The 19,976-nt window shown below is 43.0% G+C and overlaps 4 protein-coding genes across 8 annotated transcripts; 1 reads left to right on the top strand and 3 right to left on the bottom strand.

The window, feature by feature from the left end:
• Window positions 1-403: 403 nt before the first annotated feature.
• LOC127779539 (very-long-chain aldehyde decarbonylase GL1-8) lies at window positions 404-2,649 on the bottom strand. Of its 4 annotated transcripts, XR_008018672.1 has the most exons (8): window positions 2,329-2,649; window positions 1,676-1,821; window positions 1,447-1,566; window positions 1,146-1,358; window positions 969-1,049; window positions 776-851; window positions 636-687; window positions 404-562 (listed from the first exon to the last, which is right to left on the bottom strand). XR_008018672.1 is itself a non-coding variant. In XM_052306343.1 (7 exons), the coding sequence occupies exons 1-6, from the start codon at window positions 2,500-2,502 to the stop codon at window positions 779-781; spliced, it is 807 nt and encodes a 268-aa protein (XP_052162303.1). In that variant the 5' UTR covers window positions 2,503-2,649; the 3' UTR covers window positions 404-687; window positions 776-778. The 4 variants fall into 4 exon arrangements, 2 of the variants coding, with proteins under 2 accessions (XP_052162303.1, XP_052162302.1); XR_008018671.1 differs by having other exon boundaries at window positions 636-851; window positions 2,329-2,648; XM_052306343.1 differs by having other exon boundaries at window positions 404-687.
• Window positions 2,650-5,042: 2,393 nt separating this feature from the next.
• On the top strand, window positions 5,043-8,633 carry LOC127779538 (BTB/POZ and MATH domain-containing protein 3-like). The gene is made up of 4 exons (XM_052306341.1): window positions 5,043-5,700; window positions 5,791-6,139; window positions 6,359-6,635; window positions 8,089-8,633. The coding sequence occupies exons 1-4, from the start codon at window positions 5,336-5,338 to the stop codon at window positions 8,283-8,285; spliced, it is 1,188 nt and encodes a 395-aa protein (XP_052162301.1). The 5' UTR covers window positions 5,043-5,335; the 3' UTR covers window positions 8,286-8,633.
• A 62-nt stretch (window positions 8,634-8,695) lies between these two features.
• LOC127779537 (transcription factor LHW-like) lies at window positions 8,696-15,562 on the bottom strand. Of its 2 annotated transcripts, XM_052306340.1 has the most exons (13): window positions 15,196-15,562; window positions 12,847-15,111; window positions 12,215-12,681; window positions 11,862-12,062; window positions 11,442-11,520; window positions 11,305-11,346; window positions 11,136-11,195; window positions 9,975-10,896; window positions 9,709-9,899; window positions 9,496-9,573; window positions 9,290-9,394; window positions 9,078-9,203; window positions 8,696-8,844 (listed from the first exon to the last, which is right to left on the bottom strand). In XM_052306340.1, exons 3-13 carry the CDS (start codon window positions 12,316-12,318, stop codon window positions 8,770-8,772), a joined length of 1,983 nt encoding a protein of 660 aa, XP_052162300.1. In that variant the 5' UTR covers window positions 12,319-12,681; window positions 12,847-15,111; window positions 15,196-15,562; the 3' UTR covers window positions 8,696-8,769. The 2 variants fall into 2 exon arrangements, with proteins under 2 accessions (XP_052162300.1, XP_052162299.1); XM_052306339.1 differs by having other exon boundaries at window positions 9,709-10,896; window positions 15,196-15,561.
• On the bottom strand, window positions 15,208-18,045 carry LOC127779536 (putative pentatricopeptide repeat-containing protein At1g74580). The gene has a single exon (XM_052306338.1). It carries the CDS (start codon window positions 17,823-17,825, stop codon window positions 15,609-15,611), a length of 2,217 nt encoding a protein of 738 aa, XP_052162298.1. The 5' UTR covers window positions 17,826-18,045; the 3' UTR covers window positions 15,208-15,608.
• Between the last annotated feature and the right edge of the window lie 1,931 nt (window positions 18,046-19,976).

Genomic DNA, 19,976 nt, shown 5'->3' with positions numbered 1-19,976 from the left:
TAACACTCAATATAGATGATGGTTATCACAGCCCGTTATCTTCTTCCAGGACCAGCTAGCTACTCCCTCCGTCCCGATCGGAAAGACTTTATTCAGGTATATAGCAAAAAAAAAAAGGTTAATAATAGTCTTTCTAGGACAAATGGAATACTTACAAAATGGAGTAGATAACACAACTATACTGTTTTGCATGCGTGTAGCGTACTAGTACTGATCATCATCATCGAGTAGCAGCCCAGCAAGCATGCACACCATCTTCATCATCATCGAGAAACTAAAACCAAGTGAGTGATAGATGGATACTGCAATGAAGAAGCGAAAGGCCTCGTTTTAGAAGGGCCAGGCAGGTCCAGGCCGTTTACAATTTGGGACATCCTGAAACACTCCAGCCAGGGCCCATATATACAGTAATAATTTTGCATTTCTAACATCCCAACAAACAAGACACAAAGTCGTCATATCCCGATCTGAGCAACACCAGTGCAAACAAACATCGATCCTCAGCAAAACTTAACCTTTTATTTTGCTTCAAATTAATCGCAGGACACCTCTACCCCCAACTCTGCAGTCCAAAATTACAATGGAGAATTACAGCATGAAGAAAACTAATAACAGGAGGAGCACCGCATACATACACATGTGCCCTAATCAAGGTAGCAGTGGTTAAGACGCCTGCCTGCCGTTTTGCTTCAATCAACGGAATGTCTCATCATCAGTACTACAACACATGAAAGCTCATTGGGAATAAGGCGCCAGCAAAGGGATAAGAGCTCACAATTTACAGATGCTTCGTCCTTTCTTTCTCCTCTAGGGCCTTTGTCTTGCGGTAATCTTTATCAGTCCCAAACAGCCTTTAGCAAGACAGTCAAAGAGCAGCTCATGTAAGGGACAATACAATGCTCCATGCAATTCAGTAAAAAAAAAGAAAAGAAAAAGGACAATTAGGTCTGTCCTCGATAAATTCTCACCAGTCCATGTAGATGAAGGTCGACGAGTAATTCCCAGACTTGGTGTAGAGAACACGGTGATGATAGTCATGGAATTCAGCGCTGAAATGTTCAAGGCCACGCCTTCAGTCACATGCACAAGTACTGAATGAACAATGTTCAGGGACACAAGTATGTACTACAGCTTAGCTTACTTACCCGCCATACAATGGCAAGAAATTGGACGGGCTCCATGGGAAGTGGTAGCCACTGTGAGCCTCAACTGTCTCCAAGACCCTCAAGACCATCCACACCCAGAGAGTGAAGAGGTGAGGGCCAGTAAGGGCAGGGCCGGCCACGGTAGCAAAGCCCAAGAATAGAATCTCAGCAGGGTGAGCATATTCAGATGTTAGGCCAAAGGGTGTGGCATATCTGCTCAGAAATGCATGTGTGACGATGTGTTAGAGATGTGCATATAACGGCTGCACGTAAAAAGAATGTCAAGAGAAACGGTACTGACTCATGGTGGACGCTGTGAACATGCTGGTACAGCCATTTGGTATGCAGTGCCCTATGCCCCCAGTAGAATATGAAATCCTCAAGCACAAAAAAGAAGAGCACTTGGGAGACGACAACTGTCCTGCAATGCAGTATAGGAAGAAGAGGTTAACATTCATTACCTGCTTGCATATGTTGCCTCTGGCTACTGAGGGAGTAGCATTTATATTTCCATGGAGAAAATGGGATACCAGTGAGGCAGCGGAAGGGTGCTCCTCAAGCCCATGAATTTGAAGGTGCGATATGATAAAATGGTGAGAGGGAGATTGACGCAGACATGGTAGAGAACGAGACGCACTACACATCTGTTCTGGTAATCGGGTGTATTGCTCTTCTTCTGCAAAATACAAGAAGAAGAAATGAGACTTGAGCCAGGTCGTAGGAAAAATACAGCCAGCACAGAGCAGGCAGAAAAACAGGTGGGTGTTATTTTTCATTTCAACCCTTGCCAACAAAATGGCAAGAATGGGAACATTTTTTTTCATCCCTCCAATCCGGCTTATTTGTTTTCAGATTATTTGCTGCACGCTTTGAAAAATATACATTTTGTCCGGGAAAAGAACTTGTTTGTTGAGTTAATTTATGATGAGAATATGTAATTTATCCCTATAATATAATAAATGTGCCGCTGAATAATGTGTTTGAGACTGATAACATGAGCAACAGTTAAGCAGGTAGTAGTAAATAGAGGATTTGTGCAGGCAGAGGTGTAGGGTAAGGGGGGAAGGGCCCAGGGCCAGGGGTGGTGGTGAGTTGATCGAGTGCAGGGTGGGGAACGGATCGATCGGCGGCCTATCACCAAATGGATGGATGGACAAGCTAAGGGATCGGAGTGGGTTGGTACCTGGATCTTGTACTTGGAGAAGAGGCCGAGGCGCTCGAAGAGGAGAGAGGGGAGGCCGGAGAGGAAGAAGACGCTCTCGTGGAGGAGGAAGGTGCCGATGGAGGCCAGCTGGAACTCGCTGAAATGCGTGATGAGGTACTCCCACGCCGACTCCAGCCCCGCCGCCGCCATCATCCTACCTTGACTCCGGCGAGCGATTGCCGCCGGCGAGGAAGAGGGATCAGGGGATCTCCTTTCTCTCTGCACTTTGCCCTTCCTTCCTTTTTATTGAAGAAGAAGAGGAGGAGGATTCCCTTCCCTTCTTCTTCTCTTGTATTGTATGGACGGCCCGATCTCATCTCATCTCTCATTTTATTATTTTCTATATTCTTATACTCTATAGAGAGAGTGAGAGAGAAGGAAAAAGGAAAAAAAGAAAGTGGGGCCCAGATGGCAGGTTTCGTCTCGTGGGCCGGCCTTGTCGTGTTGTTGGCCCGTGCTCATAGCCAAATTGCAACTTGCCACCATCCATCCATTACCTATCTACTGTAGTGGAGTATCGCTATACTACATATAAGTAGGAGTATATATATAGCAAAATTACAAGCTTAGCTACCGGATTAGTGTTCCTTCCTGTGGGCGATTCTAATCTAATTACCACGCATATATACATATCATATCTACCTGCACATCTTCGATCCATCCATCTGCAGGATCATATCATATCTCTCATGCGCGCATGTCGATCGACTAGCTACTAGTATTACGTTATTTTTCATTTTTTAATTAATTATTCAGATCAAGCTAGCTATTAGCTACTAGAGCATGCAAGCACGTACAGTTATTACAGACTGACCGAGTCACAGCCAACCAAAACACCAAACACATGCATATATAACTGGCCTACACAAGTAATTAACTAATGTGGTATATATGGATGTTGCAGGCTACCTTAGCTTGAAACCGGCCGGAAATCATCTCGTTCATTCTCATCCCATTACCTGCTTCATATATCCGCCCACAGTAACTACTGTTAATTGTTGAACCAACCCACAGCAGTGCAGATTAATTGACACCACATGGATATATATGCAGCAATTCATCAGGTACTTTAAGTTAAAATTTATTAAATTTAACTAAATTTATGAAAAAATTTTAATAACATATAAAATATGAAATTAGTATCATTAATATAACATTTTATATATTTTCATAATATATATTTGTTTTGGGTTGAAAATACTATTATATTTTTTTTACAAATTTAGTCAAACTTCTAGAAAAAAATAATTGCTCCGTCGGAGTACTACTAATTTTTAATGATGCATCCATGCCATGTGCAACTCGATCAATCGCCCTCCATACGCATTGGCCTCAAATTAATTATTTATTAATCCAGATTCCCACCATCTACTCTCTATGCTTGTATTTTATTATAACATGAATTGTAACAAGTACTTCCCTCATCCTATTTTAAGTGTAGCCATAAGTTTTCGTGTTCAGCTTTAATCATTTATATTATTTATTTTTTAAAAAAAATAAAAAATATAAGTCACGTATAAAGTACTATTCATTATATCATCTAATAACAATAAAAATATTAATCATAAAATAATTTTAAATAAGACGGACGTTCAAAGTTAGATACAGAAACTTATGGCTGTAGTTAAAATAGGACAGAGGAGTACTTTGCTTATGTACTCTGTTCTTAGCTTTTAATATATTTTTATTTAAATCTTATTAAAGAAAAGAAAAAGGGCATGGTCCTCCTTGCTCATCTCCCACAGATATCTAAGGCCCCTATCGAATCACATAGTCTCGGAAATCATCTCGTAGATCAGCCCATAATGATCTTTTGCTTAATAGCTCTGCATACTTAACTAGTGTCGACATCCTACCTTGATGGAGAGACCCGATACGATTGCCCGTTGATCGGAGGCAGGGTGGTATGGCACACCAACAATATAATTGCCGCTGTGGCCAGATGAAGAAGGACGTGGCTCAAATCATATAGTATATATTTTGTGGTCATGCAAGATCATAGCTCCAAGATCATATAAGTTGTTCGACGTTACATAATAACCACTAAAATATTTCAAATTGTTTTTCTACATTTTATTTGTATTTTTTTTATTTATAAGAGCGATAGCATCTATCATTGACAAAGGGCAAATCATGGAGAAAAGGTTAAAAAGGTGCTTACAAATTACGAAAACGACTAGTGTTAGAGAAGTATTAATTGGCAAGAGTAAAACATGTTACATTTGGAATATTAGCCTTAGCAACCTAAAAATATTGCAAATTCAATAGTTTTATAGAGAGTAAAGAGAGCGAGCGAGAGAGAAGGTGCGTAAGAGTAGAAATTTTACCGACTAAGTGACTCTCACCTCCTCCCACGCGTAGGGAGGGGCTGCCATTGTTATAGACCCACACTAAATCTCCCAGCAGATAGCACCTCTCTTTAGCAACCTATCGTCATAGAGAGATCCAATGGACCCTTTGGTCGAATGTAAGGTGATATAGCCAACGATACCTGTAACAATTTATCGTGATGCTAAGATGGATATGTCGTGGCTGTGAAAATTGAACAAGATGATAATGACAAATGGAAATGGTACCTTTGGACATGTCTGATTATGGTACATAACAACCACTAAAACATTATGAATATTTTGTACATACATTTTATTTAAAATAGTTTTATAGTCTCATGAGTAAGAAAGAAAGAAAGGAAGGAAGGAAAGAAGGAATTAAGAGAAGGGGCGTATTGTATTGTAGGCAGGCAGCAGCTGAGGCTGAGCGACCGTCCCCCGACGCCGACGCCGACCCCCGTCTCGTGAGGGAGGGAGGGTCATCGCCATCGAATCCCAAAAAATCACCCGCCGCCGCCGCCGCCGCATCCTCGAATCCAATCATTCAATCAAGGAGGAGGAGGAGGATTTGGATTTGGATTTGGATTTGGAATTAGGGTTAGTGATTCCCCATTTTTTTGAGGGCAATCGATCGAGCTTAGCTAGGGTTGGATGCGATGACGGCGGCGGCGTCGTGGTCCCGGTCGGTGACGGAGACGGTGCGGGGGTCTCACCAGTACACGGTGAAGGGGTTCTCGATGGCGAAGGGCGTAGGGGCCGGGCGGTACGTGAGCAGCGACACCTTCGCGGTGGGCGGCTACCACTGGGCCGTCTACCTCTACCCCGACGGCAAGAACCCCGAGGACAACGCCAACTACGTCTCCGTCTTCGTCGCCCTCGCCTCCGACGGCGCCGACGTCCGCGCCCTCTTCGAGCTCACCCTCCTCGACCAGTCCGGCCGCGGCCGCCACAAGGTCCACTCCCACTTCGACCGATCCCTCCAGGCCGGACCCTACACCCTCAAGTACCGAGGCTCCATGTGGTATTATCCCTTGCTTTCCCAATTCCCATTCATTCATGTTTCTTCTATGTAGCAATTCAATTCAGTTCATCTCTTATACATACATACTAGGGGCTACAAGCGCTTCTACCGAAGATCACTCTTAGAATCATCCGACTTTCTCAAGGACGACTGCCTCGTTATGAACTGCACTGTAGGCGTCGTCAAGAACCGTCTCGAAACACCAAAGAACATCCACATCAATATTCCTCCATCCGACATGGGCCGTTGCTTCAACAACCTCCTCAATCTCCGCATCGGCTGTGACGTATCTTTTGAGGTGGGTGATGAAAGAGTCCAGGCGCACAAGTGGATTCTTGCTGCCCGCTCCCCTGTATTCAAAGCCCAATTCTTTGGTCCTATTGGGAATCCTGACCTACACACAGTCATTGTCGAGGATGTAGAACCTCTTGTCTTCAAGGTAATTGCTACATGCTGAATCAACAACTTTCCTATCCTGTGCACTCCTAAATCCCTTCCTTGTTGAGCATCTTACTAATCTTTACTTCTATCTACTGTTTCATTCACAAAACATGTTCTCGATCATGTCTACTTCCTAGGCCACATGCCATTGTATGCTTTGTCATTCGATCGAAAATATCCCCTCACAGTAAATATGCAATTCCCCCCCGCAATGCAGGCAATGGTGAATTTCATATACTCTGATGAACTTCCTAGTATTCATGAACTAGCTGGATCTGTCTCAACTTGGACATCGACAGTAGTAGTACAGCATTTGTTGGCGGCTGCTGACAGATATGGACTAGATCGGCTACGTCTGCTATGCGAGGAAAAGTTATGTGATGAACTCACTGCTGAAACAGTTGCAACAACCTTAGCCCTAGCTGAACAACATCATTGTACTCAGCTGAAATCTGCTTGTCTGAAGTTCACTGCTGTTCGGGAAAATCTGGGAGGTATGTACTATGCTCTCTGGATTAATTTTTTTAGGCCTTTGTTGAAAGAACATAATGCTGTGTGTACCCTGTTTTCCTATTTTTGCAACAGAACAACCTTATGGCTGACAAAATAAAAAAATAATTGTTGTGGTATTTCCTAATTCTCTGCTGTGCTATTGTATTTAGTGGTCTCCCTACCAACCAAAGGTTCATCAGTAATATTTCATCTCCTGGTTTAGATCCAGAGTGCAACAGTGCTGAAACAATCAAAACAGCCAATTAGGTTGTGCCTTATGCAAATGTAGGCAACAAGACAGTGCCATGTATTTTGGAAGGATAATTGCCCTATAATGACAAGCTTGTAGCAAATAACGATTTGATATCAATAATAGGATGTGTGGTGCAGTATTACTTGCCTTTTTATTTCATTTTTTTTAATGTTGATAGGGTTGATGGGACTTCCCTTTTCGGGTGTTTATTTTCTGTTTCCTTTCTAAGTGTCATGGGCATGGGCCAGGCCCATGCAGCAGTTTAGGCATGATAAATTAGGAACAAGTCAAATGAAGATAGGGGATTATCTAGTTAGCAAAGAGATGACTAGATGAGGTTCATTAGAAAGTTAAAGATAGGGATTGTATTGGTTTCTATAATACTAGAGATTAGTTCCTTGGATGTCAAGTATGCCCTCCCCGAATATAAAGGGACCCCGTGTACTCTATTATCAAGCAATCGATGAATCTCAGGGAGAAGCACTGCCGCCACTATTAGAGGGCGAGTGCCCTATCCCTCGGTCTTTGGACACGTACCTTAGCCAATCCATAACATTTAGTCACATCATCTGAATCGAAGCACCTAAGTAATCATTATACAAAGCTATTGACAACTTCTACAGACCACTTGTTGTAATTGGTTTCTTTTTCAAATTCTAATCCCTTTGAATACGAGCTCACTAGAAGTGACACAAGTTACCATATAAACTTAAGGAGAAGAATGTCACAACCTTAAGTAGTTGAATTCTGTAGCCGTATTGGATTTGCAAATGGCCGGCCATTTTTATGGACTATATATGAACCAGAGGAGATGTGATATGCAGTAGAAAATCAATAGCACATGCAGTTTGTTTGATCGGTACCCCTCCAATTCGTGCTAACGGTTTCAGTGCACTTTTGCAAACTCTTTTAATAGAAAGTTCGAAGTGGCTTTGTACATTATTCTTTCCTTTTTGATTTACATACTGGAGACCTTCCCTACCATTTCCTGTTAAAAACTGCCATTTACATGCCTCCTCCATGGACCGATGTTTATGCGGTTGTATTTTTCATCAGCACTACTTCCATGATGAGTTGTAATGTTGTGTCTTATGCCTGCATTTGTTATTTGCTCTGTTAAGCTATATATGTGGTGTTGTCCAAAAATGTATATGTACATATTTGTGTTTATCTGTTGGCATTTTCATGTTGTGATTTTGCAGCTGTGATGGAGACAGAAGGATTTAATTACTTGGAGGAGACATGCCCGTCCCTGCTATCTGACTTGTTAGCTACTGTCGCAGTAGTGGATGATGATGCTGCGTCATTCAACCGGAAGAGGGGAGTCGGTGGTAACGAAGGAGCGAATCCTGTGGAGAGCGTGGAGGCTAGTGATAGGCGCATCCGCAGGAGGGTTTAGCCGGGTTAGAACTAATGTAGGCTTCTTGGTTCCTCCTCTCTATGCTTGCCATCAACTGTACACTATGATCGTAGTTTGTGTGATGTGCTGTCATGTTATTAGTGGTGAAAGTTTAATTTGGACACCGTTAACCAACCTCTTGTCGTGTGAATAATTTCCTATTTTGACTACGCCGTTTCGCAGCAGAGATTTTAACCTTGCCAGTGGATTGGATGTTATGATTGGTATCTGCTGATTATAAGATCAGGTTAGCATTTCAATGGATGCCAATTTGCAATGCTTGTTGATAGCCTATATCTGTATTTTGTTACAAGTTTATAACATACATTCATGTCCTGTAGTTACATACATTCTAGCAAGAAAGCAGGCGACAGCAGTATGCATGCAGTAGATTATTCTATCAAACCGGAGCCTAACATACTATTATTGAACAAGCCCACAATGATCAACATGCAGACCCATGGTAGATGTATGATGGTAGAGTTCAGCTCCATCTCTGCTTCTGCAACAGGTGCATCAGTGGGTATAGAATCTGCATCTGGTCGAAGCCTTGTGAAGCCTGTAAGATGCATCACATCAATTCTGATCAGTCTCTTTTGGATTTCCATAGTTGTAGTGATTACTACTACTCCCTCCGTTTCACAATGTAAGTCATTCTAGCATTTCACACATTCATATTGATGTTAATGAATCTAGACATATATCTATCTAGATTCATTAACATCATTATGAATATGGGAAATGCTAGAATGACTTACATTGTGAAACGGAGGAAGTCCTAAATAGAAGTACCTGGATGACAAAGCGAGCCCAGAGCTTGTCTGAACGGCTCTCCAGCAACCCTTTCAGTATGGTCACCTCAAGGTCCTTCAACACATGCGCAATCTCAAGAAACACACCGTATTCCTCACACACCATCTGCCATACATACAAAATGTTAATTACTAGTATTTGGCTAAGCCAATCGATTGTTTTAGCTAGCTAACACTAACAGCATCACTTGCCTCGATCAGGAGGAGATGACCCGGCTGATCGAGCACTTCAACTTTCAGAGGACAGCTTCCCGGTTGCCTCTTGGTCGATCCCTCGCTGTTTATTATTTTCTCAAGCTGCTCTCGCACCATCATGTTCCAATAGAAAGCAATTAGGCATTAATGTTAGACTAAAATTTGCAAGAGATCCAACTCTGGAGAAGCACAACCGCGCGCACCTTATCGGCTTTCTCTGATACACACTGGAGAAACTGCATGTGTGCTATGGTTTTGTCCAAGAGAGAATCAATGCTGCACTGTTTTAATTTGTAAAAAGAAGATACAGTCAATAATCCATTCGCTTCTTCGTTGCCAAAAGATAAAACAAACAAACAGATAAATAAAACATCTTTAGTGGAAGGTGAGACATCAAATAATGCTAGAAGCTGAACCTTTGATGTATTTGGAACAAGCTGCCTCAACTCCATCATCCTGTCCTGAATCAATTGTCTGTCTCTTGGTCTTGGTCTATGGAGCCCAGTTTTTCTGCATCTCCCCTTTATTTCGACTGAAGTTTCCCTGTGCATGCCTTCAATTGGATCACTAATGAAATCTTCTTCAACCAAGATGGCCTTGTTAGTTTCTGTAAGGGAAGAACCAGTCATTGTACAACTCATGAAGCCTTCGTCGATTGAGATAAGTGAAAAGTCTTGACCACCTGGGAAATTCGGAACTGATGATTCATCTAGTCTCGGTACATGGTCATCTTTCTGAATTTGTGTTGCGCATGAAACTGGAGAATCAGTTGAATGAGAAGATTCACTGTTTGATGCCCAAATAACCTGGTCATTTATAGCATCTAGTAACAGCTCTGCATAATCGTTGTTTTCACATTGTTTGTCGAATCCTGCTTTATTTCCATTTTCTTGAAGGAGCGCAGAGCTTGTAGATTCTTGCTGTCTATATCTGATATGCCACATGCAGTCTTCACGTTCCTCCCTGGAGATTGGCTCAAGAGTTTTGTGCAGCTCTGAATGAAATGAGGGATTTGAGGTCACAGCATAATCATTTACACTGGTATAGTTGTTAATGTGCTCTTGATTTTCACGTTCCATTTCTGTCAGGATAAAGTGATCGATATTACCATATCCTGGATCTTCCGCATGACTTACTGATCTGCAGCTCATTTTGCTATCTGAATTGATCAACTTATCCATATAGCTTATGTTTGCCTTGTCTGCCTCAGAGGCTGTATTGCAGCGAGTAAATTGAGATAACTCTTCATGAACATTGGTCCAAATATCACTGTCATTACCATCCAAGGGTTCAACCGCGCAAGCTGTTAGACTAGTGTCATAAATGCTTACAATGCTATCTTCTGTTGATGCAAACTCCAACACAGGAAAGGCATGTAGGAGACTAAGGTGATCATTGTTCAAGAGCTGAGCTGAACTCTTTATGGAACGAAAAAAATTATGGGGCACAACATCTGGAGAATCCATTGGTAGCATTGCAGCAGGTTGTCTCCCAGTATTTGAGTAACCAAACCCTGTGCCTGAAGGACTGCCAGATATTGAGGCATCATAAAGCTTATAGAACAAATCCTTGATGAGTGCCACTGATGTTGAACTTTCTGGAACCTGATGGTTGAAAATTTGGAAAGTAAAATACACAAATGAGTTATGCAGTAAGAGATCTAAAACCTTTGGCTGGAAGATAATGAGAGCCTCAACATTAATCTAGGTTATAATTGCTCCTAACATAACCATTACTTGAAGGTTCAACCACAAGAATGCTGTTTTCCTCACTTAAAATCGTAAAAGTAAGTAGGCCAAGTGGCCAAGACATGGTTATCAAAGGTTAGTTAAGCTGAACATACCAAATCTAAAGAGCCCAGTTGAAGAACCCCATGAGGAACCACTGGTACAAACAGAATTGTCTACAGGTAAGAAATACTAATTGTCAGGTCAGTAAAGCAGGAAGCTATTATTCCTGATACCACAGGCAAACACTGATTTAAGAGGATACCAGATAGAGGTTTGTCTTACCTTGATACCGGCTGCAAACTGAAGTTGCCAGTCCTCGTGATACTGAAGTGAAAAATAATGTTGCTGAAACCATGTACTGTGCTATGCAAGCTCTATATTACATGATTTATGGAACAGTAACAGTAAGCTTAACTCACCTTATACATAAATGTTGAAGAGAACTCATAGGAAGAAATCCAGCAATGTTGTCCCGTAAGCGCTACTTTACCAATAAGCCTGTTAAGTTTGGAACTGTTACAGCTACTACAGTGCTTAGCAGATACTCCCTCCGTTTCAGGTTATAAGATGTTTTGACTTTGGTCAAAGTCAAACTGCTTCGAGTTTGACCAAGTTTATAGAAAAAAAATAGTAATATTTTCGACCCAAGATAAATTTATTATAAAAATATATTATTAATTTAATAAAACTAATTTGGTAATGTAAATATTACTATATTTATCTATAAACTTGATCAAACTTTAAGCAGTTTGACTTTGACCAAAGTCAAAACATCTTATAACCTGAAACGGAGGGAGTAGAAAGAAAATGAAATTAACCGCCTATGGTAGCATGCTTACTCTTCTCCTAGAGAGTATGTATGGCTGGACATGCTCAGTAATGCTGCCTCAATGGGGCACAGTGGATAGCTTTGGTACTGGTCATTGTTGTACAAAGTAGACATTACTATCTGGTTCTTGCTATCAATGGGGCTATCATAAAGATCTCCTTTGATTTCTGTGATCACTTTATCGACATAAACATCGCCCCAAGTCAATATCCTGAAACCAATGGAGCAATTGAAAGAATGAAACCATGATGTGCTAAAAACAAGATTGAAATAGTTTGTCCTACTAACAATATTTGAACCGTATAGTGTATTTCCCCATGCATCTGGTGATAAAGATTAGGAAAATAAAACAATAGGGCTTACCCATGATGTCTATTGCCTTGGAATGACCATAGAAGAACATACTTCCATATGCCATCAGAACACAGGCCTTGCAACAACTGGGCGTTCATCCTCATGTATTTCATGCATTAACATATATAAACAAAGCTGTAGAACTGAGAAATTGTCAAGGTGCTAGCTGCAGCGGTAAGATGCTCGGCCGGCTTGCTTCCAGCGCAGACAAGCAGCTCGTCGTCTTATCAGTTGGCCAAAGAAACCCAGAAGAACTACTCCCATAACTCGCAATTCACCTGCAGTGCAAGCTCCTAGCTTGCAAGGTCAGAAGCAAGAGGAACAATAAATCTTGAAGCTCCTAGCTTCCACGATTAAAAGCAACAAGCACAACAATTCAGTATCCATCCAGCTTGTGTTCAAGGGGCAACATCTTCCTCAACTCAACAGGACAAAAAGGCTATGCAACTGCTGTTTTAGTTTTGGTCCTGTAGAGCCTTTTTGTTCAGAACAACAAAAAACATGATAAGAAATTATATTAGAAAATTCCTAAACAAAAATAAAGAGCAAACTGTGCATCCTACAGAAACTAAGGTTCCACAAGAGAAGGATTCTGGTCAATTTGTTTGTAGATGATTAAGAAGGTTTAAATTTGATCAGACCTGAAACTGGAGTGTGATCCCTCCGTAGAAGAAGCAAGCAACACGAGAGAAGAGGAGAGGTGCTGCTGCAGCCTGCAGGTTTGATGGACACTTAGGCCTCCTATCAACTCCACTTAATTTTCAAGGCCTGCCCGGTTGTTAATGAATTAGTAATACTAATAGTAAAGCATTGGAATCCAGCTACCGTGCTACAAGTCAAAACATTAACCTACTATTGGTCCAATTTTTTGCAGGATGATGGAACTAGAGGCACCATTTCAAGAACCAGCTGCATAAGCATTATGCTAAGTAGTCTGCATCAACGGCCCCACCAGTAGCTTTGATTATGCAAAAGATATTAAGACAATTAACACAGCATCTCTGTTATTCATTTTGTTTTCTCTCAGTATGACATAAGCTGAAAAGGACAGAATATGGCGTAACAGGAAGCAACTAGCCAGACAGCTTTGAAAAACGTCCAAGTTAAATGTAACCATCTCCTTGTTTGCTTAGTGCTTACACGTACTTCATGCTGATTCAGCCTTATGGTTCAGTTGGTCCACTCATACCAAATCTAATATCTATGAGCAAGGATACAACACAAATGAATACCTCAACTCACAGATAAATATATTATCCTGTGGTGAAACCTTTTGCCTATAATATTTAATTTCAAATAAAATATTAATAAAACTTTAGAATACTTTCTCAAGTGAACTACAAGTATATGTTTTGTTTTTCTTTACTCAATTTTTTTTAGACCATGAGCTTTTCATTGAATTACTCAACCAAGTGCGAATCATACAAGCATGTTTGTCTGCTTTACACACGGATGAGTAGCTAAATTAGTTTTATCGTTTTAGCATACACAATAATAAAAGAAACAAAACTCTTTCTTAGCTCTTGTATTTCCTCCAGGATATGCAAGATTGGTGCCCGATGCTAACAAGACCAAAGTGAAACTAGAGATATTGGCAGTCCCTCTGCACCATAACATGATCAATCCCCCCAACTCAACAATCAAATTAAACACTGCAACCAGAGAACATGAATAGGATCATACCACTTGGACATTACCGCGATAAAAGCCTCCTTAGATGATTAGATCACCACACTGGAGACACCTTGAGATTGGTCAGCATAATGCGCAGTTGAGCACCATCAACATTTATCTCAACACACCCTGTTGGCAGTAATTGCCAATATAATCAATCTTATGCATGTTGCTTTCTTGACAAATTAACGGCGGGAGAGGACAGTATCATATGCCCGCCTACAGTCTGCACCGGAAAAGCAATCTGACCAATATGCCTCCAATGCATAACAGCATGAGCCGGCACTACAATTACTGACATGCCACTAGAAAACTCACACCTTCAGCTGAACTTTATATTTCCACAAAATCCTATAAATTGGATCTTCACCATCTTGGGACGTGCCAATGTGGCAAGATGCTTATCACCTCTCTCTTGCCTTTTTCAACTAGCAATCTATAAGCCGGTCGGACTTGATACAGACCATGACATCCATGAGCCCATGCCCCATTATCCTGCTCGAACCAACCTAAGGGAATTTACGTCAGTGCTTATATCAGGACAATCAGGTTATCATCCATTGTAGAACAATTCCAACTCATTTGGCTCTTCTTCATTAAATCAGCAATAAACAAAAAGATGGTCAGTTGTGAAGAAATGAGTGAAAGAGTGCATATTGATCAGTTGTGAATTGTGATAGCTCGCAAACCTGGTATCAGTTCTGTGACCGATTGTTTTGATTAAACTGGTCTCCAATGCCGCCTGGCCCAAGTATGCAAGTGATGCTTACCTCTCTTCTCGTTTAAACAGGTATCATTTATACTTGGCACCAAACCATAGAGTTACAGTACCTTTTAGCATATTCTAGCTACTATCATAGTTTGACAGGTCAGAGAGCCACTGACCACTGGCTCATTTTCCTGTGAATGAGTAGATAAAACTATACATGAGCGATCTGGAAGCTGATGGTCCCTCCCATCTCCTTGTCAGTTCCAGCTTTAATGCCCAAACCATTTTTGATAATAATAGAATCCCATAAACATTTGAACAACAGCCATACTGTTCTCTTGCTGAAGATTATGGTATGAATGTGGGAATTGACATTTCCTTTAAATATAACTATTAATTTGGCTGACCGTTGAAGATCTCTTTAATCTTATTCTCAGCAGGTCGGCACAATCTGAATGGGAAGAAGAATCCAAGTGCAGAGCAAATGCAGTTGTTTTGAATTCACACTTCTAGCCTGGTTAATCTAAACATGTAAAAAGCATAAATGTTAACTATTACTCCAGAAGACAATGGCAACAAAAAAAAAGAAAAAAAAGTCAATACCAACCTGGTTCACGCAGAAAACCAAAAGTATCTTTCCAGGGCAAGAGAAAACACAGGAGTACTTCAAAACATGAATAGTATCTGAAATCTTTGTATATGGTTGATGTTCCAAACTATTAACTACTACCAACGGCCTTGCAGTCCGAGACAAACATTTTTTTGCGTGAAGTATAAAATTAAATGTAGAGAAGACTCTAGCCTAGTGTCCTTAGAATATGAAGTACAAAGAATAGCCACAGACCTTCTGTCGTTTTCCTGCATTTCGGATCAGATGCTCTCTGTTTTCCATATTCTAAGCAATATATGGTAGATTGCACCTGAAGTAACAAAGTTTGACTGCATACAAGATCCTGGAGAACTAGAAACATAAACACTTGTGGGTTGGTTGACACAACAAACCCATGCTGTCTCTAATGATTATGAATGACTGAGGTTGTTGAGCAACAACATTCGGTGTTTTCTAGTTAATTTGTTATCTCTAACTCCTTCATGCAGAACTTCATAAGTAGGGTAACTAATGTGACCCTTCTTCATCAAGTCCTCAACAAGTATCTTTGGTGCAGCTATCTCCTTCTTATCAGCATTCAAGATGGTATCAACAACCTCAGGAACTACTCCGATTTTCACCATGATGTGAATAATTCCAACAGCTTGAAAAACACGATGGTTCACTGTTAGTGAGTTTATTACACGACCAAATGTTGACATCGAAGGAATAAAACCCTTCTTTATCATTTCTACTAGATGCATGTATGCACGGTCAACATTTGCAGTCTTGCAGGATCCATCAATTAGAACACGATAAGTATATGAATCAGCTCTATGGCCCTTGCTGAGCATCTCATCAAAAATCTTTTCTGCCATATGCATATTCAGTTTCCCAGAAAACGCACCAATCAGGGTATTAAAAGTATCGGCTGTTGCAGAGTACCCTTTCTCCTCCAATTTCTGAAACAATAGGTATGCTCCCTCAAGATCACCATTCCTACAGAACCCATAAATCAGTGTGTTGAAACTAACTGCATCAGGATGCAATCCTTCTTGACTCATCTTCACTATCACCTTCGAAGCTTCTTCCATTTTATTAGACCTGCAGAAATTCTCTATCAGTATGTTGTATGTTATAGGGTTTGGATGACAACCTTTAAGGATCATCTCTTGGAATGTTTCATTGACTTCATTGACCTTCCCAGCTTTGCAGAGGCCATTTAGGACTGAATTGTATGTGATAGTATCTGGAGCGATGCCATATTCCCACATTCGTTCAACAAGCTGAAGAGCACTGTCCAGCTTCAACCTCTTGCAGTACCCATCAATCAATGTGTTGAAGGTAAACACATCTGGAAGGTAGCCTTTCATGATGGCATCGTTCATGACAACTGTGGCGTCCGAAATATTCCCCATTTTGCATAGTCCATTGATGACAATATTGTATGTTTGAATGTCAGGATGGCAACCTTCCTCAGCCATCTCATTCATGACCTGCAGCGCATGCAAGATGAGCCCCTGAAGACAGAGCCCCTTGACAAGAGAATTGTAAACGACAATATCAGGCTTGATTCCCTTTGCCTGGGCCTCATTAAACAGCTCCAATGCCCTCTCAACGTCACCCTCAGCACATAGGCCGTTGATCAATGAGCAATACGTGACCTGGTCTGGCACAAAACCTTTAAAGACAGCATCCTTCAAGAGCTCAGTAGCTTCTTGCACCATACTTATCTTGCAGTAGCCATCGATGATGGTGTTGTAGGTGAAATCATCGGGCAAGCAGCCCTGATTCATCATCCTGCGAAGATAGTGCATGGCTTCCTGGGGCATCGACTTCTTACAGAGTCCACGGATGAGCGTATTGTAAGTGACGACGTCAGGAACAGCGTATGCACGCATGCCATCCACAAGTCGAACAGCCTCGGGCAACCTGCCAGCTTCACAGAGTCCCCGGATCCATATATTGTAGGTGAAGAGGTTAATAGACATGCCCCGCTGGATGACCTTTCCAAGAAGTAGGCCAGCCTCCAAGACATCCCCTCTCTTGCAAAGAGCGTGTAAAACCTTGTTGAAAGCGGCGAGGTTGGGGAAGACATGGGTGTGGAGCATTTGATCGAACAGTTGGCGCGCGTCGTGGGTGTGGCCGTGCGCATAGAGGCCGCAGACGACGGTGCAGTAGGCGACCGCTCCGCGGTGTGGCAAGGCTCGAAGGAGGCGGAGAGCGATGTGTGGGCGGGCGGTGAGGCAGAAAGACCTGAGGCGGATGGTGTGTGTGTGGAGGTCGGGGGAAACGCCGGCGGCAAGCATCCTGACATACACCTTGTGGGCCTGGTCGTGGTAGGCGGCGTCGACGAGGGCGTCCATGATGGCGTTGTAGGCGGGGGCGGCGGGTGGGCAGGCGAAGAGGTCCATGCGCTCGAAGGCATCCACGGCGTCGCGGAGGCGGCCGGCGCGTGCGTAGGCGCGAATGGAGGCGACGTAGAGCGGGTGGATGGTGGCGGGGGAGAGGCGAGAGCGCGCGGAGGCGACGGCGGCGTCGACGGCATCGACGCGGCCGGCGGAGGCCAGAGGGCGGATAAGGGCACAGTAGGCGGGAACCGTGGCGGCGGCGGCGGCGGCGGCGGCATGGCATTGCATGACGTGCATTCGCCAACCGGAAAGGGAACATGAGGGCCACCACCGTCGCGACCTCCTTCCCGCCGCCACTGCAGCCCCCCGCGAGCACAGTCGCCGCCGCCGCCGCCGCCGTCACTGCCTCCTCCTCCTGCGGACGCCACCGCTGGATCCGGCTGCCGGTTTGGGGGCGATAAATTGGAAAGGAGTAGTAGTTCGTAAAGGTTGGATAGGAAAAGGTAGGACCAACATTTCCTCTTGCTATAGGTAGGGGGTGTTATGATCGACGGATGTAAAGTTTTTAGCATTTCATATCGGGTATTATATAAAGTGTTGTATGGGGTGTTCGGGTACTAATAAAAAAAACTAATTACAGGATCCGTCGGTAAACCTCCGTCATTGGCAAATGTTTACTGTAGCACTACATTGTCAAATCATAGAGCAATTAGTCTTAAAAGATTCGTCTCGCAAATTAGTCACAATCTGTGCAATTGGTTATATTTAATCTATATTTAATACTTCATGCAAGTGTTCAAACGTTCGATGTGACAGGGTGTAAAGTTCTGGGATGGGATCTAAACAGGGTCGTAGTACATTGTGTGAGAGATGCTATATCACAGTAGGGCCCACATTGGACCCACCTTAAGATCCACTCGAGCATTATACATTACTCATGTCCTGAGGCACGTTCAATGCTTGATGGTGTCGACGTTTGAGGTCACGACTACGGTATTTGTATGGTATAGAAATCGTCGGTACCAGGGTATATGCGAGATTAAGGTAAAAGAGATGGAGACAAGGATTTTTATACAGGTTAGGGGCTCTTATCTAACTGGTAATAGCCCTGCTCCTGTTGGCCGAAATCGGTGTTGCTATATATTCATTAGAATCACACAAGTACAATATTCGGGATAACCTATCTAGCTGCTATCAACTTGGCGGGCAGGATCAGAGCCAACTGGCGGCTCGCTTGGGCGGTGGCGGAGGCGGAGGTCGCTCAGGCGGCCGATGGAGAAGGTAGCTCAATCGGCCGGTGGGGGAGATGGGGCTCGCTCGAGCGTCGATGGGGGAGGTAGGGCTCGATCGGGCGTGCGCCGGCGAGGCAGATCTCTGTCGGGTGCCGGTGTAGGAGGCAGAGGTCGCTCGTGCGGCCGGCAGGCGGGGCAGAGGCGCGTCGCCATCCTTGGCTCCGCCCTACACAACGGAGTCCTCGGCTCCCCTCTATCGCCCAGCTGCCTTCGTCGTTGTCCTCCGATGGAGCTAAGGAGATGGAGGAGAGAGAGTGTGTGAGTCAGTGAGTGAGCGATTGGGGAAAGAGATAGAGTAGAGAGAGATAGAGAGGGTGAGAAACTGACAGGTAGGGTCCACCTATTTTTTTATAAATGGATTGCTGACTGGAGTGCCACGTAGGATCAAAACCACTGCAGATTGAGCCTGGGGGGTTGATTGTCTGGTTTACATAGTTGGTGAAGGTGCACTTAAACCCCCTAGTGGGTTTTGGTGATTAATGACAAGGTGGTTAAAGGGGACTAACGTGTTTATTAAGTTTATTCACAGGAATTTAGTCCCAAAGCAAGTTGTGATGGCTAAGAATGCAAGGAGACCCCCCAATTTGAATGTTCCTAAGTGCGAAAAACACCGAAGGTGATTAGACTAGGTCTTTCACTTTTGAAATTGAGTTTAGGAAAAACCGTACTATAAAGAGGGGTTTCAAGTGTGGTTCTAGGGTATACAAAGTGCTCTGAGTCATATCCATGAGTCTAAAGGTTTTTGGAATCTTTTTTGGAAATGTTTTTCCCCGGGACAGAGAGGCTTACCCAGAGGTTCTGGCCGGAACCTCCGGACACCAAAGTTTATTTTCTCCCCGAGACAGAGAGGGCTACCCGGAGGTTCTGGTCGGAACTTCCGGGCACCGAAGTTTAGCTAGATTTTTCCTAAGTGCTGCCCGGAAGTTCCTGGCACTTTTGCCCGAAACCTCCTAGCAGGTTTCCAGTTCAAACTTGTGAGTAACGGCTAGATGACGTCACCTAGCCGTTATATATATGGATTTCGTCCCCAGGTCACCCTTTGGCCATTCCACTTCAGTTCTTTCATGTTCTAGGGTTTTCTAGCCACTCCCAAGCTTCCTTTGCTTCCTCCACTCAAATCTACAGCCTATCTTGTGAGATTGAGAGATTAGATTAG

This window comes from Oryza glaberrima, chromosome 7 (assembly GCF_000147395.1).
Source record: "Oryza glaberrima chromosome 7, OglaRS2, whole genome shotgun sequence".
NCBI lineage: Eukaryota > Viridiplantae > Streptophyta > Magnoliopsida > Poales > Poaceae > Oryza > Oryza glaberrima.
Note: the sequence above shows the minus strand (reverse complement) of the source record. Positions and strands in the feature narration are given on the sequence as shown.

What these genes read in the sequence shown, in the direction of transcription:
- LOC127779539 (XM_052306343.1), bottom strand. Translation starts at nt 2,502, where the DNA reads ATGATGGCGGCGGCGGGGCTGGAGTCGGCGTGGGAGTACCTCATCACG. An exon ending in GTTCACAGCGTCCACCATGA is followed by an intron (nt 1,359 to 1,446) that starts GTCAGTACCGTT and finishes ATTTCTGAGCAG; the next exon opens with ATATGCCACACCCTTTGGCC. An exon ending in TTCTTGCCATTGTATGGCGG is followed by an intron (nt 1,050 to 1,145) that starts GTAAGTAAGCTA and finishes TGAACATTTCAG; the next exon opens with CGCTGAATTCCATGACTATC.
- LOC127779538 (XM_052306341.1), top strand. Translation starts at nt 5,336, where the DNA reads ATGACGGCGGCGGCGTCGTGGTCCCGGTCGGTGACGGAGACGGTGCGG. An exon ending in TAGAACCTCTTGTCTTCAAG is followed by an intron (nt 6,140 to 6,358) that starts GTAATTGCTACA and finishes CCCGCAATGCAG; the next exon opens with GCAATGGTGAATTTCATATA. An exon ending in TGTTCGGGAAAATCTGGGAG is followed by an intron (nt 6,636 to 8,088) that starts GTATGTACTATG and finishes GTGATTTTGCAG; the next exon opens with CTGTGATGGAGACAGAAGGA.
- LOC127779537 (XM_052306339.1), bottom strand. Translation starts at nt 12,318, where the DNA reads ATGAAATACATGAGGATGAACGCCCAGTTGTTGCAAGGCCTGTGTTCT. An exon ending in CTTCAACATTTATGTATAAG is followed by an intron (nt 11,347 to 11,441) that starts GTGAGTTAAGCT and finishes TTTTCACTTCAG; the next exon opens with TATCACGAGGACTGGCAACT. An exon ending in AACTGGGCTCTTTAGATTTG is followed by an intron (nt 10,897 to 11,135) that starts GTATGTTCAGCT and finishes TTCAACCATCAG; the next exon opens with GTTCCAGAAAGTTCAACATC.
- LOC127779536 (XM_052306338.1), bottom strand. Translation starts at nt 17,825, where the DNA reads ATGCACGTCATGCAATGCCATGCCGCCGCCGCCGCCGCCGCCGCCACG.